The sequence below is a fragment of the Pelobates fuscus genome, chromosome 13 (assembly GCF_036172605.1).
Source record: "Pelobates fuscus isolate aPelFus1 chromosome 13, aPelFus1.pri, whole genome shotgun sequence".
NCBI classification, from domain to species: domain Eukaryota; kingdom Metazoa; phylum Chordata; class Amphibia; order Anura; family Pelobatidae; genus Pelobates; species Pelobates fuscus.
In genome coordinates this window covers 107,654,129-107,674,504 of record NC_086329.1, presented here as the reverse complement: position 1 = coordinate 107,674,504, position 20,376 = coordinate 107,654,129, and the positions used below count along the sequence as shown (strand labels likewise).

The 20,376-nt window shown below is 40.4% G+C and overlaps 1 protein-coding gene across 3 annotated transcripts in view; it reads left to right on the top strand.

Annotated features, from left to right (window-relative positions):
* LOC134582492 (nuclear receptor subfamily 2 group F member 5-like) overlaps nucleotides 1-19,978 on the top strand; it is a 31,020-nt gene extending 11,042 nt beyond the window's left edge. For 2 of the 3 annotated variants that reach the window (XM_063439129.1, XM_063439130.1), the window contains exons 3-4: nucleotides 9,383-9,910; nucleotides 18,608-19,977. In XM_063439129.1, coding sequence (XP_063295199.1) covers nucleotides 9,383-9,910; nucleotides 18,608-18,882 — 803 coding nt within the window. In that variant the 3' untranslated portion in view covers nucleotides 18,883-19,977. Of the gene's footprint in view, nucleotides 1-9,382; nucleotides 9,911-18,607 lie in introns of all 3 variants that reach the window. The other variant, XM_063439131.1, reaches the window with a different exon arrangement.
* Nucleotides 19,979-20,376: the final 398 nt, after the last annotated feature.

Genomic DNA, 20,376 nt, shown 5'->3' with positions numbered 1-20,376 from the left:
AGAGCAATGTACTAAATGTGGAGCAATGTGATAAATGTGGAGCGATGTGATAAATGTGGAGCGATGTGATAAATATGGAGCAATGTGATAAATGTGGAGCGATGTGATAAATGTGGAGCAATGTGCTAAATGTGGGGTGAAGTGCTAAATGTGGAGCGATGTGCTAAATGTGGAGCAATGTGATAAATGTGGAGCGATGTACTAAATGTGGAGCAATGTGATAAATGTGGAGCATTGTGATAAATGTGGAGCAATGTGATAAATGTGGAGCGATGTAATAAATCTGGAGCGATGTACTAAATGTGGAGCGATGTACTAAATGTGGAGCAATGTACTAAATGTGGAGCATTGTGATAAATGTGGAGCATTGTGATAAATGTGGAGCAATGTGATAAATGTGGAGTGATGTGATTAATGTGGAGCAATGTGATAAATGTGGAGTGATGTGCTAAATGTGGAGCGATGTACTAAATGTGGAGCGATGTACTAAATGTGGAGCAATGTGATAAATGTGGAGCGATGTACTAAATGTGGAGCGATGTACTAAATGTGGAGCAATGTGATAAATGTGGAGCGATGTGATAAATGTGGAGCAATGTGCTAAATGTGGGGTGAAGTGCTAAATGTGGAGCGATGTGCTAAATGTGGAGCAATGTGATAAATGTGGAGCGATGTACTAAATGTGGAGCGATGTACTAAATGTGGAGCGATGTGCTAAATGTGGAGCAATGTGATAAATGTGGAGCCATGTGCTAAATGTGGAGTAATGTGATAAATGTGGAGCGATGTGCTAAATGTGGAGCAATGTGATAAATGTGGAGCAATTTACTAAATGAGGAGCAATGTGCTAAATGTAATGTGCTAAATGTGATAAATGTGGAGCAATATACTAAATGTAGAGTAATGTGATAAATATGGAGCGTTGTGCTAAATGTGGGGTGAAGTGCTAAATGTGGAGCATTGTGATAAATGTGGAGCCATGTGATAAATGTGGAGCAATGTGATAAATGTGGTGTTATGTGCTAAATGTAATGTGCTAAATGTGGGGTGAAGTGCTAAATGTGGAGCAATGTACTAAAGTGGAGCAATGTGATAAATGTGGAGCGATGTGTTAAATGCGGAGTGATGTGATAAATGTGGAGCAATGTACTAAATGTGGAGCAATGTGCTAAATGTGGAGCGATGTGATAAATGTGGAGCAATGTGATAAATGTGGAGCAATGTGATAAATGTGGAGCGATGTGATAAATGTGGAGCAATGTGATAAATGTGGAGCAATGTACTAAATGTGGAGCAATGTGATAAATGTGGAGCGATGTACTAAATGTGGAGCAATGTACTAAATGTGGAGCAATGTGATAAATGTGGAGCGATGTGATAAATGTGGAGCAATGTGATAAATGTGGAGCAATGTGATAAATGTGGAGCAATGTGATAAATGTGGAGCAATGTGATAAATGTGGAGCGATGTGATAAATGTGGAGCGATGTAATAAATCTGGAGCGATGTAATAAATCTGGAGCGATGTACTAAATGTGGAGCAATGTGATAAATGTGGAGCGATGTGATAAATGTGGAGCGATGTGATAAATGTGGAGCAATGTGATAAATGTGGAGCAATGTACTAAATGTGGAGCAATGTGATAAATGTGGAGCGATGTACTAAATGTGGAGCAATGTACTAAATGTGGAGCAATGTGATAAATGTGGAGCAATGTGATAAATGTGGAGCAATGTGATAAATGTGGAGCAATGTGATAAATGTGGAGCAATGTGATAAATGTGGAGCAATGTGATAAATGTGGAGCGATGTGATAAATGTGGAGCGATGTGATAAATGTGGAGCAATGTGATAAATGTGGAGCAATGTACTAAATGTGGAGCAATGTGATAAATGTGGAGCGATGTACTAAATGTGGAGCAATGTACTAAATGTGGAGCGATGTGATAAATGTGGAGCGATGTGATAAATGTGGAGCAATGTGATAAATGTGGAGCAATGTGATAAATGTGGAGCAATGTGATAAATGTGGAGCAATGTGATAAATGTGGAGCGATGTGATAAATGTGGAGCGATGTAATAAATCTGGAGCGATGTAATAAATCTGGAGCGATGTACTAAATGTGGAGCAATGTGATAAATGTGGAGCGATGTGATAAATGTGGAGCAATGTGCTAAATGTGGGGTGAAGTGCTAAATGTGGAGCGATGTGCTAAATGTGGAGCAATGTGATAAATGTGGAGCGATGTACTAAATGTGGAGCAATGTACTAAATGTGGAGCATTGTGATAAATGTGGAGCGATGTGATAAATGTGGAGCGATGTACTAAATGTGGAGCAATGTGATAAATGTGGAGCGATGTGATAAATGTGGAGCAATGTGCTAAATGTGGGGTGAAGTGCTAAATGTGGAGCGATGTGCTAAATGTGGAGCAATGTGATAAATGTGGAGCGATGTACTAAATGTGGAGCATTGTGATAAATGTGGAGCAATGTGATAAATGTGGAGCGATGTACTAAATGTGGAGCAATGTACTAAATGTGGAGCATTGTGATAAATGTGGAGCGATGTGATAAATGTGGAGCGATGTACTAAATGTGGAGCAATGTGATAAATGTGGAGCAATGTGATAAATGTGGAGCAATGTGCTAAATGTGGGGTGAAGTGCTAAATGTGGAGCGATGTGCTAAATGTGGAGCAATGTGATAAATGTGGAGCGATGTACTAAATGTGGAGCAATGTACTAAATGTGGAGCATTGTGATAAATGTGGAGCAATGTGATAAATGTGGAGCGATGTACTAAATGTGGAGCAATGTACTAAATGTGGAGCATTGTGATAAATGTGGAGCATTGTGATAAATGTGGAGCAATGTGATAAATGTGGAGTGATGTAATAAATCTGGAGCGATGTACTAAATGTGGAGCGATGTACTAAATGTGGAGCAATGTGATAAATGTGGAGCGATGTGATAAATGTGGAGCAATGTGCTAAATGTGGGGTGAAGTGCTAAATGTGGAGCGATGTGCTAAATGTGGAGCAATGTGATAAATGTGGAGCGATGTACTAAATGTGGAGCAATGTACTAAATGTGGAGCATTGTGATAAATGTGGAGCGATGTGATAAATGTGGAGCGATGTACTAAATGTGGAGCAATGTGATAAATGTGGAGCAATGTGATAAATGTGGAGCAATGTGCTAAATGTGGGGTGAAGTGCTAAATGTGGAGCGATGTGCTAAATGTGGAGCAATGTGATAAATGTGGAGCGATGTACTAAATGTGGAGCAATGTACTAAATGTGGAGCATTGTGATAAATGTGGAGCAATGTGATAAATGTGGAGCGATGTACTAAATGTGGAGCAATGTACTAAATGTGGAGCATTGTGATAAATGTGGAGCATTGTGATAAATGTGGAGCAATGTGATAAATGTGGAGTGATGTAATAAATCTGGAGCGATGTACTAAATGTGGAGCGATGTACTAAATGTGGAGCAATGTACTAAATGTGGAGCATTGTGATAAATGTGGAGCAATGTGATAAATGTGGAGTGATGTGATAAATGTGGAGCAATGTGATAAATGTGGAGCGATGTGCTAAATGTGGAGCGATGTACTAAATGTGGAGCGATGTACTAAATGTGGAGCAATGTGATAAATGTGGAGCGATGTACTAAATGTGGAGCGATGTACTAAATGTGGAGCAATGTGATAAATGTGGAGCGATGTGATAAATGTGGAGCAATGTGCTAAATGTGGGGTGAAGTGCTAAATGTGGAGCGATGTGATAAATGTGGAGCATTGTGATAAATGTGGAGCAATGTGATAAATGTGGAGCGATGTGATAAATGTGGAGCGATGTGATAAATGTGGAGCAATGTGCTAAATGTGGAGCGATGTGCTGAATGTGGAGCAATGTGATAAATGTGGAGCGATGTACTAAATGTGGAGCGATGTGCTAAATGTGGAGCGATGTGATAAATGTGGAGCAATTTACTAAATGTGGAGCGATGTACTAAATGTGGAGCGATGTACTAAATGTGGAGCATTGTGATAAATGTGGAGCGATGTGATAAATGTGGAGCAATGTGATAAATGTGGAGCGATGTGATAAATGTGGAGCAATGTACTAAATGTGGAGCAATGTGATAAATGTGGAGCAATATGATAAATGTGGAGCAATGTGATAAATGTGGAGCATTGTGCTAATAATGTTGTATATATGAAGCAGTCACCCTGGAAACCACAGCAATGTCACTAATTATGGCCCCAAAAAGAGCACTTTGTCCCCACAATCACTCCAGTCCTCCCTTGGTAAAAAATTGCCCTTAAAGGAGATTAAGATGTGTTGCCAAGCAAAAAGTGACTTTTTTAAAATTTCTACAGGAACTTCGTGATGATTCCCATGGCAACCACTGGTTACTATGGTGACTGCTTGACTTTTAGAATTTTGCCCCACTTTTCTATTATTGACAGGACAGGCCTAGCTAAAATCATCTGAATATTTGTTTTTTTCCTACAACACCGATGATGCACAGGCAGACTAATCGGAATGACCCTCTTACCCAAAGGTATTACACAGTCCCTGGAGTAACCAGAATACTCCATTAATTAGGCAGGCTACGCTTTGAAAAACATTTTAGAAATAAAAAGACAATATAATCACTTTTTGCCAATAATTTGTTTTAGTAGTATTTGCGTCTGTAGTGGCCGTTACACCCTGTGATCAGTGTAACGTTACTCTGGAAGCAGATGGTGTATGGGATGTGGGGGTGTCACATTGTCACCCTGCATCTCTTTCCCCCTCTCTTACATTGCATTAGCCGTATTATGACCTAAGGGGGGAGGATTGTCGCACAGAAAAAGGCACTGAGTGGAAGGGCAGCATTGTGAATGCCCTAAAGAAAAAATTAAAATAGATATACTATATGGACAAAGGTATTGGGGCACATCTCTTAATTATTGAATTTTTCAATCAGCCCCATTGTCACAGGTGTATCACATCTAGCACCTAGCCATGCTGTCTGCATTTACAAACATGTGTGAAGCCAATCCCTGATACATATTCCACGGTCAACTGTAAGTGGTACGCGTTTAGAAACAGCAGGAAACTCAGCCATGAAGTCAAAGACCACGTAAAGTCACAGAGCGGGTTACTGAGTGCTGAGGCGCATGGTGTGTAAAAGTTGCCAACGCTCTCTTGATTCCGTAGCTGAAGAGTTCCAAACTTCCACTGGCTTTAATATCAGCACAAAAACTGTGCATCGGGAGCTTGATGGTATAGATTTCCATGGCTGAGCAGCTGCATGCAAGCCTCACATCACCAAGTACAATGCCAAGTGTCAGATCGAGTGGTGTAAAGCACGCCGCCGCTGGACCCAGGAGCAGTGGGAAACACGTTCTGTGAAGTGACAAATCACGCTTCTCTGTTTGGAAGTCTGATGGGCAAATCCTGGTTTGGCGGATGCCAGGAGAACCTTACCTGCCTGACTGCCTTGTGCCGACTGTAAGGTTTGGTGGAGGAGGGATAATGGCATGGGGCTGTTTTTCAGGGGTTCGGCTAGGCACCTTACTACCAGTGAAGAGAAATCTTATTGTGTCAGCAAGATATTTTGGGCAACGCTAGGCCCTCTTCTATTCCAGCATGACTGTGGTCTAGTACACAAAGCAAGGTCCATAAAGACATGATTTGATAAGTTTGATATGGAAGAACTTGACTGGCCTGCACCGATCCCTGACCTCAACCCCACTGAGCACCTTTGTGATGATCTAGAACAGAGATTGCGAGCCAGGCCTTCTTGCCCAACATCAGTGGCTGACCTCACAAGTGCTCTACTGGATAAATTGGCAGAAACACTCCAAAATCTTGTGGAAGGCCTCCCCAGGAGAGTGGAAGCTGTTAGAGCTGGTATGGGGGACCAACTACATATGAATGTTTTTGTGTTTAGAATGCAATGTCATAAAAGTCCATGTTGGTGTAATGGTCCGGTGCCGCAATACTTTTGTCCATGTAGTGTGTGTATTCTACGTGAAAGGTTTTAAAATAACCTGCAAAGGGTGGGTGTGATGCATAAACCATCTAAACATTTTTAAAAAATTATATTTTATGGTTATTTTTCACTAAGCTGGGGGAAACAATTTGCCGATGCTCTCTCCGCCTGCATGCTCACAGGAAGTGCTCTAAAGAGCAAGTGCAAAAGAAATGTCTTCCCCAATCTAGATAAAACCAGCAGTGTAAATTAATATGTCTTAAAATCAGTATATTTTTTTTATGTTTCTAAACCTTTTCTAAAAAATTCTATAATACTGCAAGATGTATCTTCAGCTTCAAAGCTTATCTAAATGTAGCAATCTGTGCGGTGTGTCCATTTCCTTTGATCTGCCTCATGCACCTGAATAGCCTAAGTCCTGTGAATTTGAGATGCCCCTTTCTTTATTAAGAGGATTTCATCGCTTATGTCAAAGATGAATGAGCCATTAGATATCTGCTTAAAATCCTACAATAGCAGTGAGCTTAACACAGCTTTCAAAAGAGCTTGTCAAAACAATAGAGACTAAGTACGTAAGCAGTTTCTACCTTCATGGTGCCAAAACAAACCCCAAATCGATTATAGACATGTGTGATATATGTTAGCTTTCTGGGAAAATTAACAAAAATAAATCTATTTTTATACATGAAAATGAACTAAATTTAAAAAGAACGTTCTAAGAGGGAAGTTGTGTTTGTCTCAGAATAGATGTTTAAATACTGCATTTTGCTACTTTTTACGGACCCAGTGCTTCGTAATAACCATTGAGTAGATCATTTTCTTTAAAAAATAAATAAATAAATCGATCTTTGCAATATTTTGTGTTGCAATAATGTTTCAAAAATCAACATCTGACGATGTCTGTTACAGGGGTACAAGCGCCATCACAGACTTTGAGACTCAAAGACCACATTGCAAATAATGGGCTTTGAAAATTGTCTTTTTACATTTTTTTTTATTAATTAATATTAAGGAGTTTAAATATTGTGTTTAATTAATAGTGCCATTTTATTTTAGTTTCTTTGCTTAGAGCTAACTTTACTATAAAAAAGTAAAATCACCATATATATTTTGGCTACGTGCAGATACACTGCCTCACCTCACCTCACCCCTGATCCGGCCGAGGAGTGCTTTGTCAGATGTCGTCATTGTCCATCCAATCAGCAGTGACCATCGGCAACTTTCATCACTCTGGCATTTAATGGTTAATCTCCGTACTAAGTGCACTCACCAACAATGGCTAAATCCCATTTAATGGCTCTTTACGGCCCTGCCCTTGCTCCAAGTTTGTAGATCTCTGAAAAACGTTGATGTGTAACTCTCATTATAGCACACAGCAGTTATTTTGTGTAATATTTTGTGTCACGGCATTATTGCACATACACGGTAACTTGCGGGCACAGTCCCACTGGACCACTTGTTACAATGATAGTCCATTGTTTCGCACCTCATACAAATCAGTGATATTACGTGTGTTTCCACATGACAACCAAACTGTGAGAAAAATGGAACCCTTTGAATTCAACTAAGAGTACAAAAACAGTGAGTTATATAGAGTTGCCATTATTAGTCAAGATGGGGAAAAAATCCCTAAACTCGACCTCTTGTGACTTAAAATCTTGCAACTTGCTAGAATATTTAGATTGTATTTCCAAAGTAATATTATTAGGGTTAGAGTTGCTGTATATACTGTTCAGAATTATTTCTATATAACGGCTTTGCACCCCCCATGAGCTTTGTCTTCGAAACGTGTTGCAGTTGAGTAAGTGGAAATAAAGCAAGAGGTAAATCTGCGTTCACCTCAAAAAGGGTACCCCCAGCTGACAAAGCATCCTAGGAACGTCTGGGCACCCCAGGATTATACGATGTATCAGTTCGCGATGCAGACTAGACATTCGCCATTCTCATTCGTGTTATGACATGTTGAAGAATTATGATCAATTGGTCTCTGTAATTAGATGGCTGAACAGATGTGTCGCCTCCACTTAGAACCAGGAATCCATTATTCTAATGGTCAAAGCTTCACTACTGCATCCCCCCCTCCCCAATTATAAAATATGCTGAGCTACTCACTGTACAGTGTAGCCAACAATCTAAAAAAATAGGGGAAATAAATGTCTATTATAGATCATAAATCGTATCGTTAGAGAATGATTTTAATTTCTGAAGGGTAGATTTATTATCATTTTTTAGCATCGACGTGTGCTTGCAATTTGTACTATCATACCATAAGTAAATAACTGTAAATTGTGTTGTACGCTGTTAGGAAAGGCATTAAGTGTCTGGCTGGTGTCCTCATCTTAAAATATGAATTAGTGATGGAAATGTAGAAGCTGTGAAAAGAGTAATGGGTTGATTTATTGGTCAATGAAGAAAAAAGATAATTCAGCCATGTTTGATAAAAGTCTAAAATGCCAATCTTTTCCATATCATACCGATAAATCAACCCATTACTCTCTCACCAGACCCAGGAGTGTGTGTATATAGTATGGCTGACTTAAAAAAAATAAAATAAAGATAAAAATATAAAAACAAAAATTCCATGATTCTCCCAGATTGCTATGCAGGATATTCAAATGAGTTTACTCAGCATTAACATATCGATCAATTATAACTGTTTTAAGAAGAGCTGTTTTTGGTTTTAACCTGACTTGTAATTATTATCAAGCCACCAGAAAACAAATGATATACTTTTTTGTGAGTTGATAAAGAGTTGTTCCCGTTAACCGAAAAACAACAACAGTTTTGGTCGGTCGTGAGAATGTTTGTGCAAATGTTGTTCATGAAGTTGAGAGATTTGTCAGTCGTTTTGTATAAGGGTAAGGCACGAGGTGGAAGGTTTCTTGAAGGGCATTTTCATTGTTTGAATCTTCTACACGTTAATGTATGATCCTTGTTTTTAAGTATTGAAAAAATATATATCTTTTTGGAGGTCAATGTGGACAACTCATTGAGCTAGTCTGGGACAGGTCAGAAAAAAACTAATTTAAAAAGAAGCATCTGCCTTGAAAGATATAAATGGAAAAAAATCACACTACGAGCTCTCTAGGTTCTAGGTAAAGAGGGCACTTTTGACAAGCTCTCTAGGTTCTATGTAAAGAGGACATTTTTGACAAGCTCTCTAGGTTCTAGGTAAAGAGGACACGTTTTACAAGCTCTCTAGGTTCTAGGTAAAGAGGACACATTTTACGAGCTCTCTAGGTTCTAGGTAAAGAGGACACTTTTGACTCTTCTCCTGTACAATAGCTTATGACACCTAGGTAACATATCCATTTAAGTCCTTGATTGGCAATGTCCCTCTATTTTTCTGAACCTGAATAGTGATCCACACTTTTGTCTTCTCTCCACAGCAGTCCAGCGAGGTCGAATGTCTCATCCACAAACTAGCCCTGGCCAATATGCGCTCAACAATGTTGATCCCTATAATGGACACTCCTATCTAACGGGATTCATCTCCTTACTTCTACGAGCGGAGCCTTACCCAACGTCTCGCTATGGAGCACAGTGTCTGCAGCCTAATAACATCATGGGCATCGAGAACATCTGTGAGCTAGCTGCCCGACTGCTTTTCAGTGCTATTGAGTGGGCCAAAAATATCCCCTTTTTTCCTGACTTCCAGCTCTCGGATCAAGTCTCTCTGCTCCGCATGACATGGAGTGAGCTCTTTGTTCTGAATGCCGCACAGTGCTCCATGCCCCTTCACGTAGCTCCTCTTCTAGCAGCTGCTGGTCTTCATGCCTCGCCCATGTCTGCTGACCGTGTGGTGGCCTTCATGGACCATATAAGGGTGTTTCAAGAACAGGTGGAAAAACTGAAGGCACTTCATGTTGACTCTGCTGAGTATTCCTGTTTGAAAGCCATTGCATTGTTTACACCTGGTGAGTAACATTATTTAATCAAATAATAGTCATGTCTTCTGTATCATAAGGTCAACACAAACACCTTGAATGGATTTTATGAATTCTAGACCAAGCATCTCTTTCCAAAGCTCTGGTACTAATGATACATATGGCCCCAGAAACGCAGATGTGGTTATCTGCGTTTTAATCCTTTTCACACAAACACTTTAGGAAAATAGCTTCAGGGTAATCCAACACTTTAGTGGCTCCTGTGACTTGTTGATGTTTTCATTAAATTAGTTTTTCACCATCAAGGGATTATCGACTTTAAGATATTACAAATCTTTGTTGTAAGGATGTCACCTTGCAGTTTACAGGCTCATTTCCCTTAAGGCTAAGTAGACAAACGCCTAACAACAGCCAAGGAACCAAGACACCAGTCTACAATCACCAATTAGCTTTCTGGGTAAATAATGTAATCTTCTGATGTGGCTCCCAGTGTACAGTGGGATAGAACTTGAAATAATGACCAAAAAAATATTCATTAAGTAATGTAGCCAAACAAAACACAACACTGCGTCATAACTTGGCGGGTCTTACATTGTAACGTGTGCTACTGCTTAAAGGGACACTATAGTCACCAGAACAACTACGGCTTATTGAATTTGTTCTGGTGAGTAGAATCATTACCTTCAGGCTTTTTGCTGTAAACACGGTCTTTTCAGAGAAAATGCAGTGTTTACATTACAGCCTAGTGATAACTTCACTGGCCACTCCTTAGATGGCTGTTAGAGATCCTTCCTGGGTCATGGCTGCCTAAAATGCATCCAAACATTCAGTATCTCCTCCCTCTGCATGCAGACACTGAACTTTCCTCATAGAGATTCATTGATTCAATTCATCTCTATGAGGAGATGCTGATTGGCCAGGGCTGTGTTTGAATCATGCTGGCTCTGCCCCTGATCTGCCTCTTTGTCAGAATCAGCCAATCCTATGGGGAAGCATTGTGATTGGATCAGGCTACCACTTCTGATGATGTTTTTGAGGCAAACAGCATGCAGATCTACAGCTTCTGGCTTGAATACAGTAAGATGATGCTATATTTATGGTGGCATGAGGGGACCAGGGGGCTACAAAATGGTGTTAACACTATAGGGTCAGGAATACATGTTTGTGTTCCTGACCCTATAGTGATCCTTTAATGCAAACAACAATCTATTTGGAAATCCATTAAAAAACAGCTCACACCCTCCAAAAACACATTCAGATTTGCCTCCTGAAAAGGCACACACTGGGCATTTTATTCAAATCAACTTATATTCCCAAGGATTCCTATCTGTGCTTCCACAACCTTAAGTAACCATTGAAATCAAAGTTGCTTTATCTCCCCAGAGTAACACCGTGTTTGTGATCAGGTGGAATGATTTGGCGGGGTGGTCAATGCTATCAGGGATTCTAAATTGACCAGTTAATCAGGGGTGATATATTGCAAGAGCGTGGTGAAATGGTTCAGTTGGTTAATGTACCAATAGTGGAGCCTATTCAATCTACTCCCTTCCGAGGTCATTGAAACGAGTACCATTAATTTGGGTTTAATGAGCTGCTAAATTGATAAAACACTTTTAGTGGAGATAACAAGCTCTGTGTACAATTCTGTATTAATATTATATTAATGGGGACTAGAACATTTTATACAGTATAGGCCTTGATATAATATTGTTGGATATGTTTTTCCAATGGTTTCATATTTTTTAGACTTTTACAATTATTTTTTTCAAATATAAAAATTTCCCAAAAATATAACATTGTCAAAAAGTATTAAAATATTTTTCATAAAACTAAATCATTTTAAAAGTTTATCCAAAATATTAATTTGAGGCCGTAGTCTTAAAGTGGCACAGTCACTTGTAGAATCTTTACAGTTTTTGCAATGATTCTTTAAGGTGACAAGTTGACTCCAGTTAGAGGTGGAAAGTAGATACACTTAGCCGAGCCTCTTTCCCTTCGGCAGGTCCATATTCCTGTCTCCTCTTCCATGTTCACCTGGCAGGAGTCCATATCACTGATAAACTTGCACACATAATGTGGCAATGGTAATGGTATGTGTGACATTCAAATTCATTACAGGGAAACTCTAAGCACCTAACTCATTACATTATAATGTAGTTGTTTTGGTGCATAAGAGCGGTCTCTTTTTTTGAACAAAGTTAATAATTGCCTTTTCCGAGAATCAGCAATGTTTGCATTTGCCAGAGAACGCACCTCTAGTGGCTTCCTCCTTAAGACTTGTGATTCTGATGATCTCACAGGAGGAGGACTGGATTACATGAAAGTATTATGACGTTTTGTTTTTAAAGTTGTAATTGCTTCATCAAAACAACTTTGGCTTGATGAAGCAGGTTTAGTGTATAGATCACTGCTCAATTCTCTGCCTGGAGCCTTCTGTTTAGAATGAAAGTTCAATTTACAGAGCAGGAAATAAAAAACTTCTAAAGTAAGTTATCATCTGATTAATATGAACCCATTTTGTTTCCATGCAGGCTGTGTGAGTTACAGTCAGGGGAGGTGTGGCCAGGGCTGCATAAACAGAAACAAAATGATTTAACCCCTAAATAGCAGATAATTGAGCAGTGAAACTGCAGAGGCATGATCTATACACCAAAACTGCTTCATTAAAATAACATTGTTTTGGTGCCTATAGCATCCCCTTAAGCTTACAGTATTCATTTAAATTAGTCTGACAGCCAGTATACCTCCGATGGCCACCTACAGTACTGCATGTACCATTTTACTATCAAAATCATAAGATTACAGGTATATAAATAAAATATTGGGCTGAATAATACCCCGGCACGTAGGTAATCCTGCTTACTTATAGCAGCTCAGAAATGTCTGCAGTAATACATTGCAGAGTATACATTAATATATATATAATGGAGTTTATTGACTAAACAGTGAATTGTAATGAGCTGAAAACAAAATTGCACGATTTATAACGAGATTTATAACCTAGAAAGTTTTACAAACATACCGGTACTCACGGGTTGGCTGTTTTAGCCTGTACTTGGTTAACATATCACTTTAATTCACTGTTTAGTGAATAAATGCCATATGTTCTGAATGGTGACTATATCCTTATAAGTCTCTAAATAAATCCCAATGAGAAATGGATTGAAACGGGTGTCAGCTAGCTCAGGAACTGCGCATAAAGTAATGAGAAACTCTAAATTAAATAATAAGTCATTCCCGTGTCTCTCCGAATAATCAGCTGGATAAGGGTTATAAATCAGTAAAAAGACACCGGGGTCCCCTGAACTTACATTTAGAGTGGATACCACTGATATCTTGGAAAATGTCCTATACTTTGAATGAAAGTCTGCAAAATTGTGTTTACAAATTTAGAGAAAAAGTTTTTAGCTGATATTCAGAATATTTTGCAAATTTTTTCTATAAATCCAGGGCAGCACTCAGACCACATATATATCCCCACTTTTCATGTTCACGTTAATTGAAGTGTCGCATTTTCAAACCTTGCGTAAACCTTGGTTCTGTTTTACACAATCTGCCTGAGCGAGACGAGCTCTGGTACTCGTAGGGTTAAGGTTTGATGTTGAACCTCAGCAGTAACAATCATCTGGATTGATTTATTGTTCACCAGAGACCATCGTCCAAAAAGAGGGCCTCACAGGTCAGATATATAATGTCAGGCAGCCGTACAAAAGCATTCTTGTCTGTTTGACCTTCGGAGTGCAGAATGCTCACAGCTGACATTCATTTCTGGGTGTCCCTGCTTAGCTGGGCCTACCCACCTGCTCCCCTCCTGCAGGCACCGAGAATTGGTATTCCGAGCACACCCCAGCACCAAGTACTTTCCATTAACCCTGCTGACAGCAGAGTACCTTCAACCTTAACCCCTTCCTTGCCAAGCAATTCATCAGAACTGCTGTGCCACAACGGCCTTTACTAATGAATGGTGTAAGAATTCTATGACGGCATCGGTTTACACACGAGTTCTAGCCTTACTGGGAATTCTAGGACGTTAGCAAATCGTAGGCCACAAGAGCTGAGTCAGAGAATGTTTTACAATCTATTTATTTCGGCCCGAAATTTGCAATTCTGTCTCAATGTTCTATAAATTTCCAGTTAAATGATTAACCCAAAGCAGAGTCTTTAAAATCTCCAATAAAAATAGACATTATGTGAAAACAATACAGATATGTTTTCGTACACCGTGGTGCATTCACGAAGGTCTATAGCCGAGCGAGACACATTTTTCTAGAGTAGATATTTTAACCTCGGTTTTGAAATGTGAATTTCAGTTCATTACAATTGAGGCTTAAAGGGTTAATTAAAGCACCATCACTTCTTCAGTGATTTGAAGTGGTCATGGTGCCTGGAGTCTGCGTGTGCGCAGCGTTTCACCATGAATTGGAATGAGACTTCCGGGGCGGCTTATGTCAATTCTGCGTGAATATTACTATGTACACAATATCAATCATTGGCTGAGAGTGCTGAGCGGATGCTCTCTCTCCAAAAAGTGAGTGGCAGGATTGGCATGGTATGACACCCAGTACCAGAGGACCCTCGACACCCAGCTCGACCCAGGTCGGTTTGCCCCATTACCGGGAAAGAGGGTCAAAGTACTCCTAGCATCATAACCCCTACCAATGGCTGTACAGCAGTTTGCAGTGGTTATGGCGCCTGCAGTAACACTTTAAGTGAATTAATCCCTTTATATCAAGGCACGTATTAGTTTGGATGTTCTGTAAAGGAATAAATATTCCGCCTGCTTTCACTCGTCTAAAACGAAGGGCTTTATTTATTAAACTGGGAACTGCTTCAAAATAAAAATTAAATTGGAGAAAGTTGCCCGGAATAACCGTGTTGGGCAAAATACGGTAGCTTAATTGGGAGAATGCTTCCAGCACACCACGATGGCCTAATTTTGCTAAATTAATCATTCAATTCAATTTAGAAATTAGATTCCTAACCTCTACGTGCTGCTAAGATTATCCATACTGAACAGAGTGTCATCTAATAAAGGGACCCACCAGATACATAAAGTGATAAAATATTATATCAAACGCAAAGTAAATGCATTGTTTAAACATAAAAATACAGTAATATTTGAATAAAATGCCAACTCACCAATTCAATAACTTCATGTGTATTGTTCTTTGTTTACTAATCTATTTGTGTATTGGAGGGGGGCCTTTGAGAGAATAATTAATCATTGGTTTGATTTCTTTGTTTTTATGTTTTATCCTTCCTTAGATTTGCTTTTTAAATGGGATTCTTTAAGAGCAAATTATTAAAAAATAGGCAAAAAAAACTAAAAAAATTAAATACATAAAAACACAATGGATTAATTCAGAGCGATCACAGAGAATAGAGAATATTGATAATTTGTCCAAATCAACTCAGTCCACTTCCATCCTATCACTATTTAGTGATTAGGCCTTTAATTTTAATTTCTAAAATCTCCATCCGTTGCCTGGTCTGACACCGTCCATTGACTGGTCTGACACTGTCCATTGACTGTTTGTTGCCTGGTCTGACACTGTCCGCTGCCTGGTCTGAAACCGTCCATTGACTGTCCGTTGCCTGGTCTGATACCGTCCATTGACTGTCCGTTGCCTGATCTGACACTGTCTGTTGTCTGGTCTGACACCGTCCATTGACTGTCCGTTGCCTGGTCTGATACCGTCCATTGACTGTCCGTTGCCTGGTCTGACACCGTCCGTTGCCTGGTCTGACACTGTCCGTTGCCTGGTCTGACACCGTCCGTTGCCTGGTCTGACACTGTCCGTTGCCTGGTCTGACACTGTCCCTGCCCCATTGCCTGGTCTGACACTGTCTGTTGCCTGGTATGACACTGTCCATTGCCTGGTCTGACACTGTCCATTGCCTGGTCTGACACTGTCCGTTGCCTGGTCTGACACTGTCCGTTGCCTGGTCTGACACTGTCCCTGGTCTGACACTGTCCGTTGCCTGGTCTGACACTGTCCCTGGTCTGACACTGTCCGTTGCCTGGTCTGACACTGTCCCTGGTCTGACACTGTCTTTTGCCTGGTCTGACACTGTCCCTACCCCATTGCCTGGTCTGACACTGTCCGTTGCCTGGTCTGACACTGTCCCTGGTCTGACACTGTCTGTTGCCTGGTCTGACACTGTCCGTTGCCTGGTCTGACACTGTCCATTGGGGGAGTCTCAGGAATAGTCAGCCTATTGTAACAGCTGGATCAATACATTGATTCCAAGCACATTTCAAGTTTTAGGCCACAATATCTGAACTAAATCCAGTTATGTTGTAGATTTTTTCCAGTTTGCGTATTTCAGCCTATAATTTGAATTTCCGACAATTCAAACATTTAGAATAAACTCTGTGTGATTAATTCACTAAATGCCGAATTACAGGGAATCGAAAAAAACAACTGCAAGGTTGAGCCTGAAACAGACAAGCTGTGACTATAGCTTTCCCAATTAGCTCTAATTAGACACCATCCTGCAATTCAGTTCCAGCTCAGTCCAGTGGGGAGTTCAGTGAGTGTCAGTGCCGGCTCAGTCCAGTGGAGAGTTCAGTGAGTGCCGGCTCAGTCCAGTGGGGAGTTCAGTGAGTGTCAGTGCCGGCTCAGTCCAGTGGGGAGTGCAGTGAGTGCCGGCTCAGTCCAGTGGGGAGTTCAGTGAGTGCTGGCTCAGTCCAGTGGGGAATTCAGTGAGTGTCAGTGCCGGCTCAGTCCAGTGGGGAATTCAGTGAGTGTCGGCTCAGTCCAGTGGGGAGTTCAGTGAGTGTCAGTGCCATCTCAGTCCAGTGGGGAGTTCAGTGAGTGTCGGCTCAGTCCAGTGGGGAGTTCAGTGAGTGTAAGTGCCGTCTCAGTCCAGTGGGGAGTTCAGTGAGTGTCGGCTCAGTCCAGTCGGGAGTTCAGTGAGTGTCAGTGCCGGCTCAGTCCAGTGGGGAGTTCAGTGAGTGCCAGCTCAGTCCAGTGGGGAGTTCAGTGAGTGTCAGTGCCGGCTCAGTCCAGTGGGGAGTTCAGTGAGTTGCCCAGTGCGTGTCCGTGAGCCTGGAACACATCAATCAGCTAACTCAGATTGTTATGGCCCACTATGGCTTGTTAACGCGCCAGCTGGGATAGTGTGACAGAGAGCAGGCGTCATAGAATGAGCTTAATGGGGAGTACAGTCAGGCACCTGCTCGACCTAATAATTATATAAATATTCTGCACGCGCACTTACTGTATAGGATTTCGTAGCATTGCACGCGTCACACATTCTTTCCCTACAAACAATATGCTGTTATTCCAAGACTTGGCAGCGAGAGCATTGTGTACTGATCAGTAACGAGTATTACAACATACCGCCCAAGGTATCATATTATTCATTATGGGACGAGGCCCGTCTTTCATTTGTCTCCGAGATAAAGGAGCAAGCAAGTAAAACGTAGAATGTTATAGTCTTTATTTAGAGATTTTCTCCCTTTTTCTAAGAGTGCCAGTTGCTCCTTACTCCCCCCACCCCCCCCCCCCCCCCCCCTTTGCCACGCTAAACAGGGTCAGCAGATAGTTTACAGGGAACATTTCACTTATGCAAACTGATGGACAGGGCATAAAAAGTGCTGACGTGTAGTATGTAGAGTTCGAATATTAAGTGGTTAATCAGGAATCCTGCACTATAAACATGGTGGGTTTAGCAATCCTAGACGGACTGATTTATACTGTCAAACTGGACATTGCCAACCCGACATATGTAGAAAACGTTACAGCACCGCTTTACACACAAATATATATACATATACAGTGTTTGGAAAAAACTAGACAAGTTTGCAAGTTTGGACCCCACAGGCATCCTGTAATATATTAGCTCCTTTTCTTATGTCTGGGCATTTGACCCAGAAGTGAGCTACAACACCTATCTATTTTCTGTCAGGAGTTACATTGTGTAGGGATTTATTGCACTCTTTATACCTTTAGCTTTTTGTCAAAAATTTGGCTGCCCTCTTCTCAAAAGGAGGTCAAGGAAACATTTGTACTAATTTTACTTTTAAAAAAAATCAAATGAAAATGGATCTGTCATTTTATTCGGATGTTTTTCCCACTGTTATAACTTAATCGTGAGTTCAGGTCAGGCATTGGGTTAAGGGTGAGGTGAGATTTCGGAGAAAAATATCAGAAATGAGTGGAATTACAGCAATGTGGGTGTGAGAGGGTGTAGGCCAATCACATGAGAGGGTAAGCAAACAAAAAAACTGGATGCCCCCATCAGTTCAGGAATACAGTATCAAACCCAGAGCAATCAATCCTGCTTATTGATAAAATCACTGCCTATCCTATATTGACCACCATGAGCTAGGAATCGGGCTTGGTTAGAGCTGCTAACCCACCATGTTTTTATGGTCGTATGCGACATGGACAGTATGTGAAGGGTGCTTTCCTGCACGATGGAGGCATCAGGATTCCCCTCCAGCATTTTAATGCCACATACTAAAGGGCAGTACATTTTATATACAGCTAGGCGTGTCCAAGAAAACTTGAAGGATCTGGCAATACTAGTTTTGTTATCTTCTATTCAATTCTGTTTAAATTGAAATATGAAATATGCAAAGCTATGAAACCATTGATACATTTCTACAAAAGTAGATTTTTTTTTATATCCATAATTTTGTTTATGAAGTCTACTCCTCCGTTAACCATTCGTATTGTTTAACCCGACGATGCTAACTCTTATTTTCTTGTCTTCTAGATGCGGTGGGATTGTCTGACATTGGCCACGTGGAAAGTATTCAGGAAAAATCTCAGTGTGCTCTAGAGGAGTACGTAAGAAATCAGTACCCTAATCAGCCCACCCGATTCGGGAGACTTTTGCTCCGGCTTCCTTCCTTGCGCATTGTCTCTGCGCCTGTTATAGAGCAGCTCTTTTTTGTTCGTCTAGTTGGCAAGACACCCATTGAGACATTAATCCGAGATATGCTACTGTCCGGGTCCAGTTTTAATTGGCCATACATGCCTATGCAGTGATGGGGCTGACTCTGCCATTTACATCTCCTGACTTCAAGATCAGGAGAAGCTTTCTCAGAAAGCTAATTCTCAGAGGTAACAAAAACATATCAAATGGAAGCCAACTCATACACATGTTGAGGAGTTGTCCTCAATCATACTAGAGCACTCAAAACGAATGTTACTCTCAGAGAAAGTTGAAGGTATTCCTACCAAATTATATTTTCGTACCCAACTCTTGAAGTTCACTGGCCAAGTAACTTAAGACTGGTGGGTCCACTCTCTCCTCTGCACATCAACAAAATATAAAATATGAACAGTCAATTAAACTCATCAATAACCATTGAATGAATGCCGTTTGCTTTGTTTTTGCCAGTGGGAGGTCATTGTGTGTTTACGCATCTGTGCAAATCAAGCAAACTTTACCGAACTAAGCACCAAAGGTGATTTTCCTACCAATGTCAGCAAATGTTCCTACAGAGAAACTGTGCACACCACCTGTCATTTACTACATTTTCCAAGACTTCCATTGTAACGGAATTCATAGAATGGGTCACGTGCGTAAAACGTCAAGAAAAAAAGGACAGAGAAAGACTATTTATAAGTTCATACTCCTGTTGGCTATTTAATGTTAATGATTGGCTGGCACTGACTTTTGCAACACAAAGCACTGAATCAGCTGTGGCCACTAAATTTCTCTTAAGGCTGGCCAACAATAGACTATTTATAAGAGAAAAGAATGGGCATTTGATATGTATGAACTGCCTGCTTTTTCATGAAATGTATATTCTTCATTCCTTTACTCTTTTCTCTTCTAAGTATGTTTGTAAGATATTTTCTCGGTGTGAATTGTGGATTATTTTTTTGGGGGGGGGGGAAAACCAGCAGCGAATTCTTGTTTATTTTGTCTGTTTGTTTTTATCAGGTTGAACTGGCTAATTATTAAAAACAGTATCTGCTCAATACAAATGTCTCTTTGGTAAAGATTATGCGGGGTGGTCTGGTAAGAGAAAAGGGAAAAAATAGTGGATGCCTAGCATTCTAGAATTCTGTCAATCAGTGCGATAAATAGCCATAGACTCTATGCTCCTGCACCAAAGTAAATTATTGAATGATTGAATTGCGGGTCTCCCGGGAGGGTCCAATGGAACTCTTGAAAAAGTTCCAAAGGTTTTGACAAATAATTGAACAAGTTATGCTGTAAATCGTTCAATGTGTGCAATTTCTTTTCAATGGTTATCAGATAGCAAATATTGGTTTAGAAAGGTGGGTAAATCATTGCAGATGGTCCACTGATGAATAATGAATCCTTAATGCAAGTTAAATAGATTTGTTTGTCATAAATAATGGCAACATGATTTGGTAGAGATTTTCAATCAAGCTACTCTTATTAAAACTCGCAAAGGTAAGTCCTCCACAATCCACTACTCTGCAACCATGCTGGCAAATCACACACACAGTCGCACAGATATTGTTAGTTAGGGAATGTAACAGAGCACGCTAAAAGTATATTCA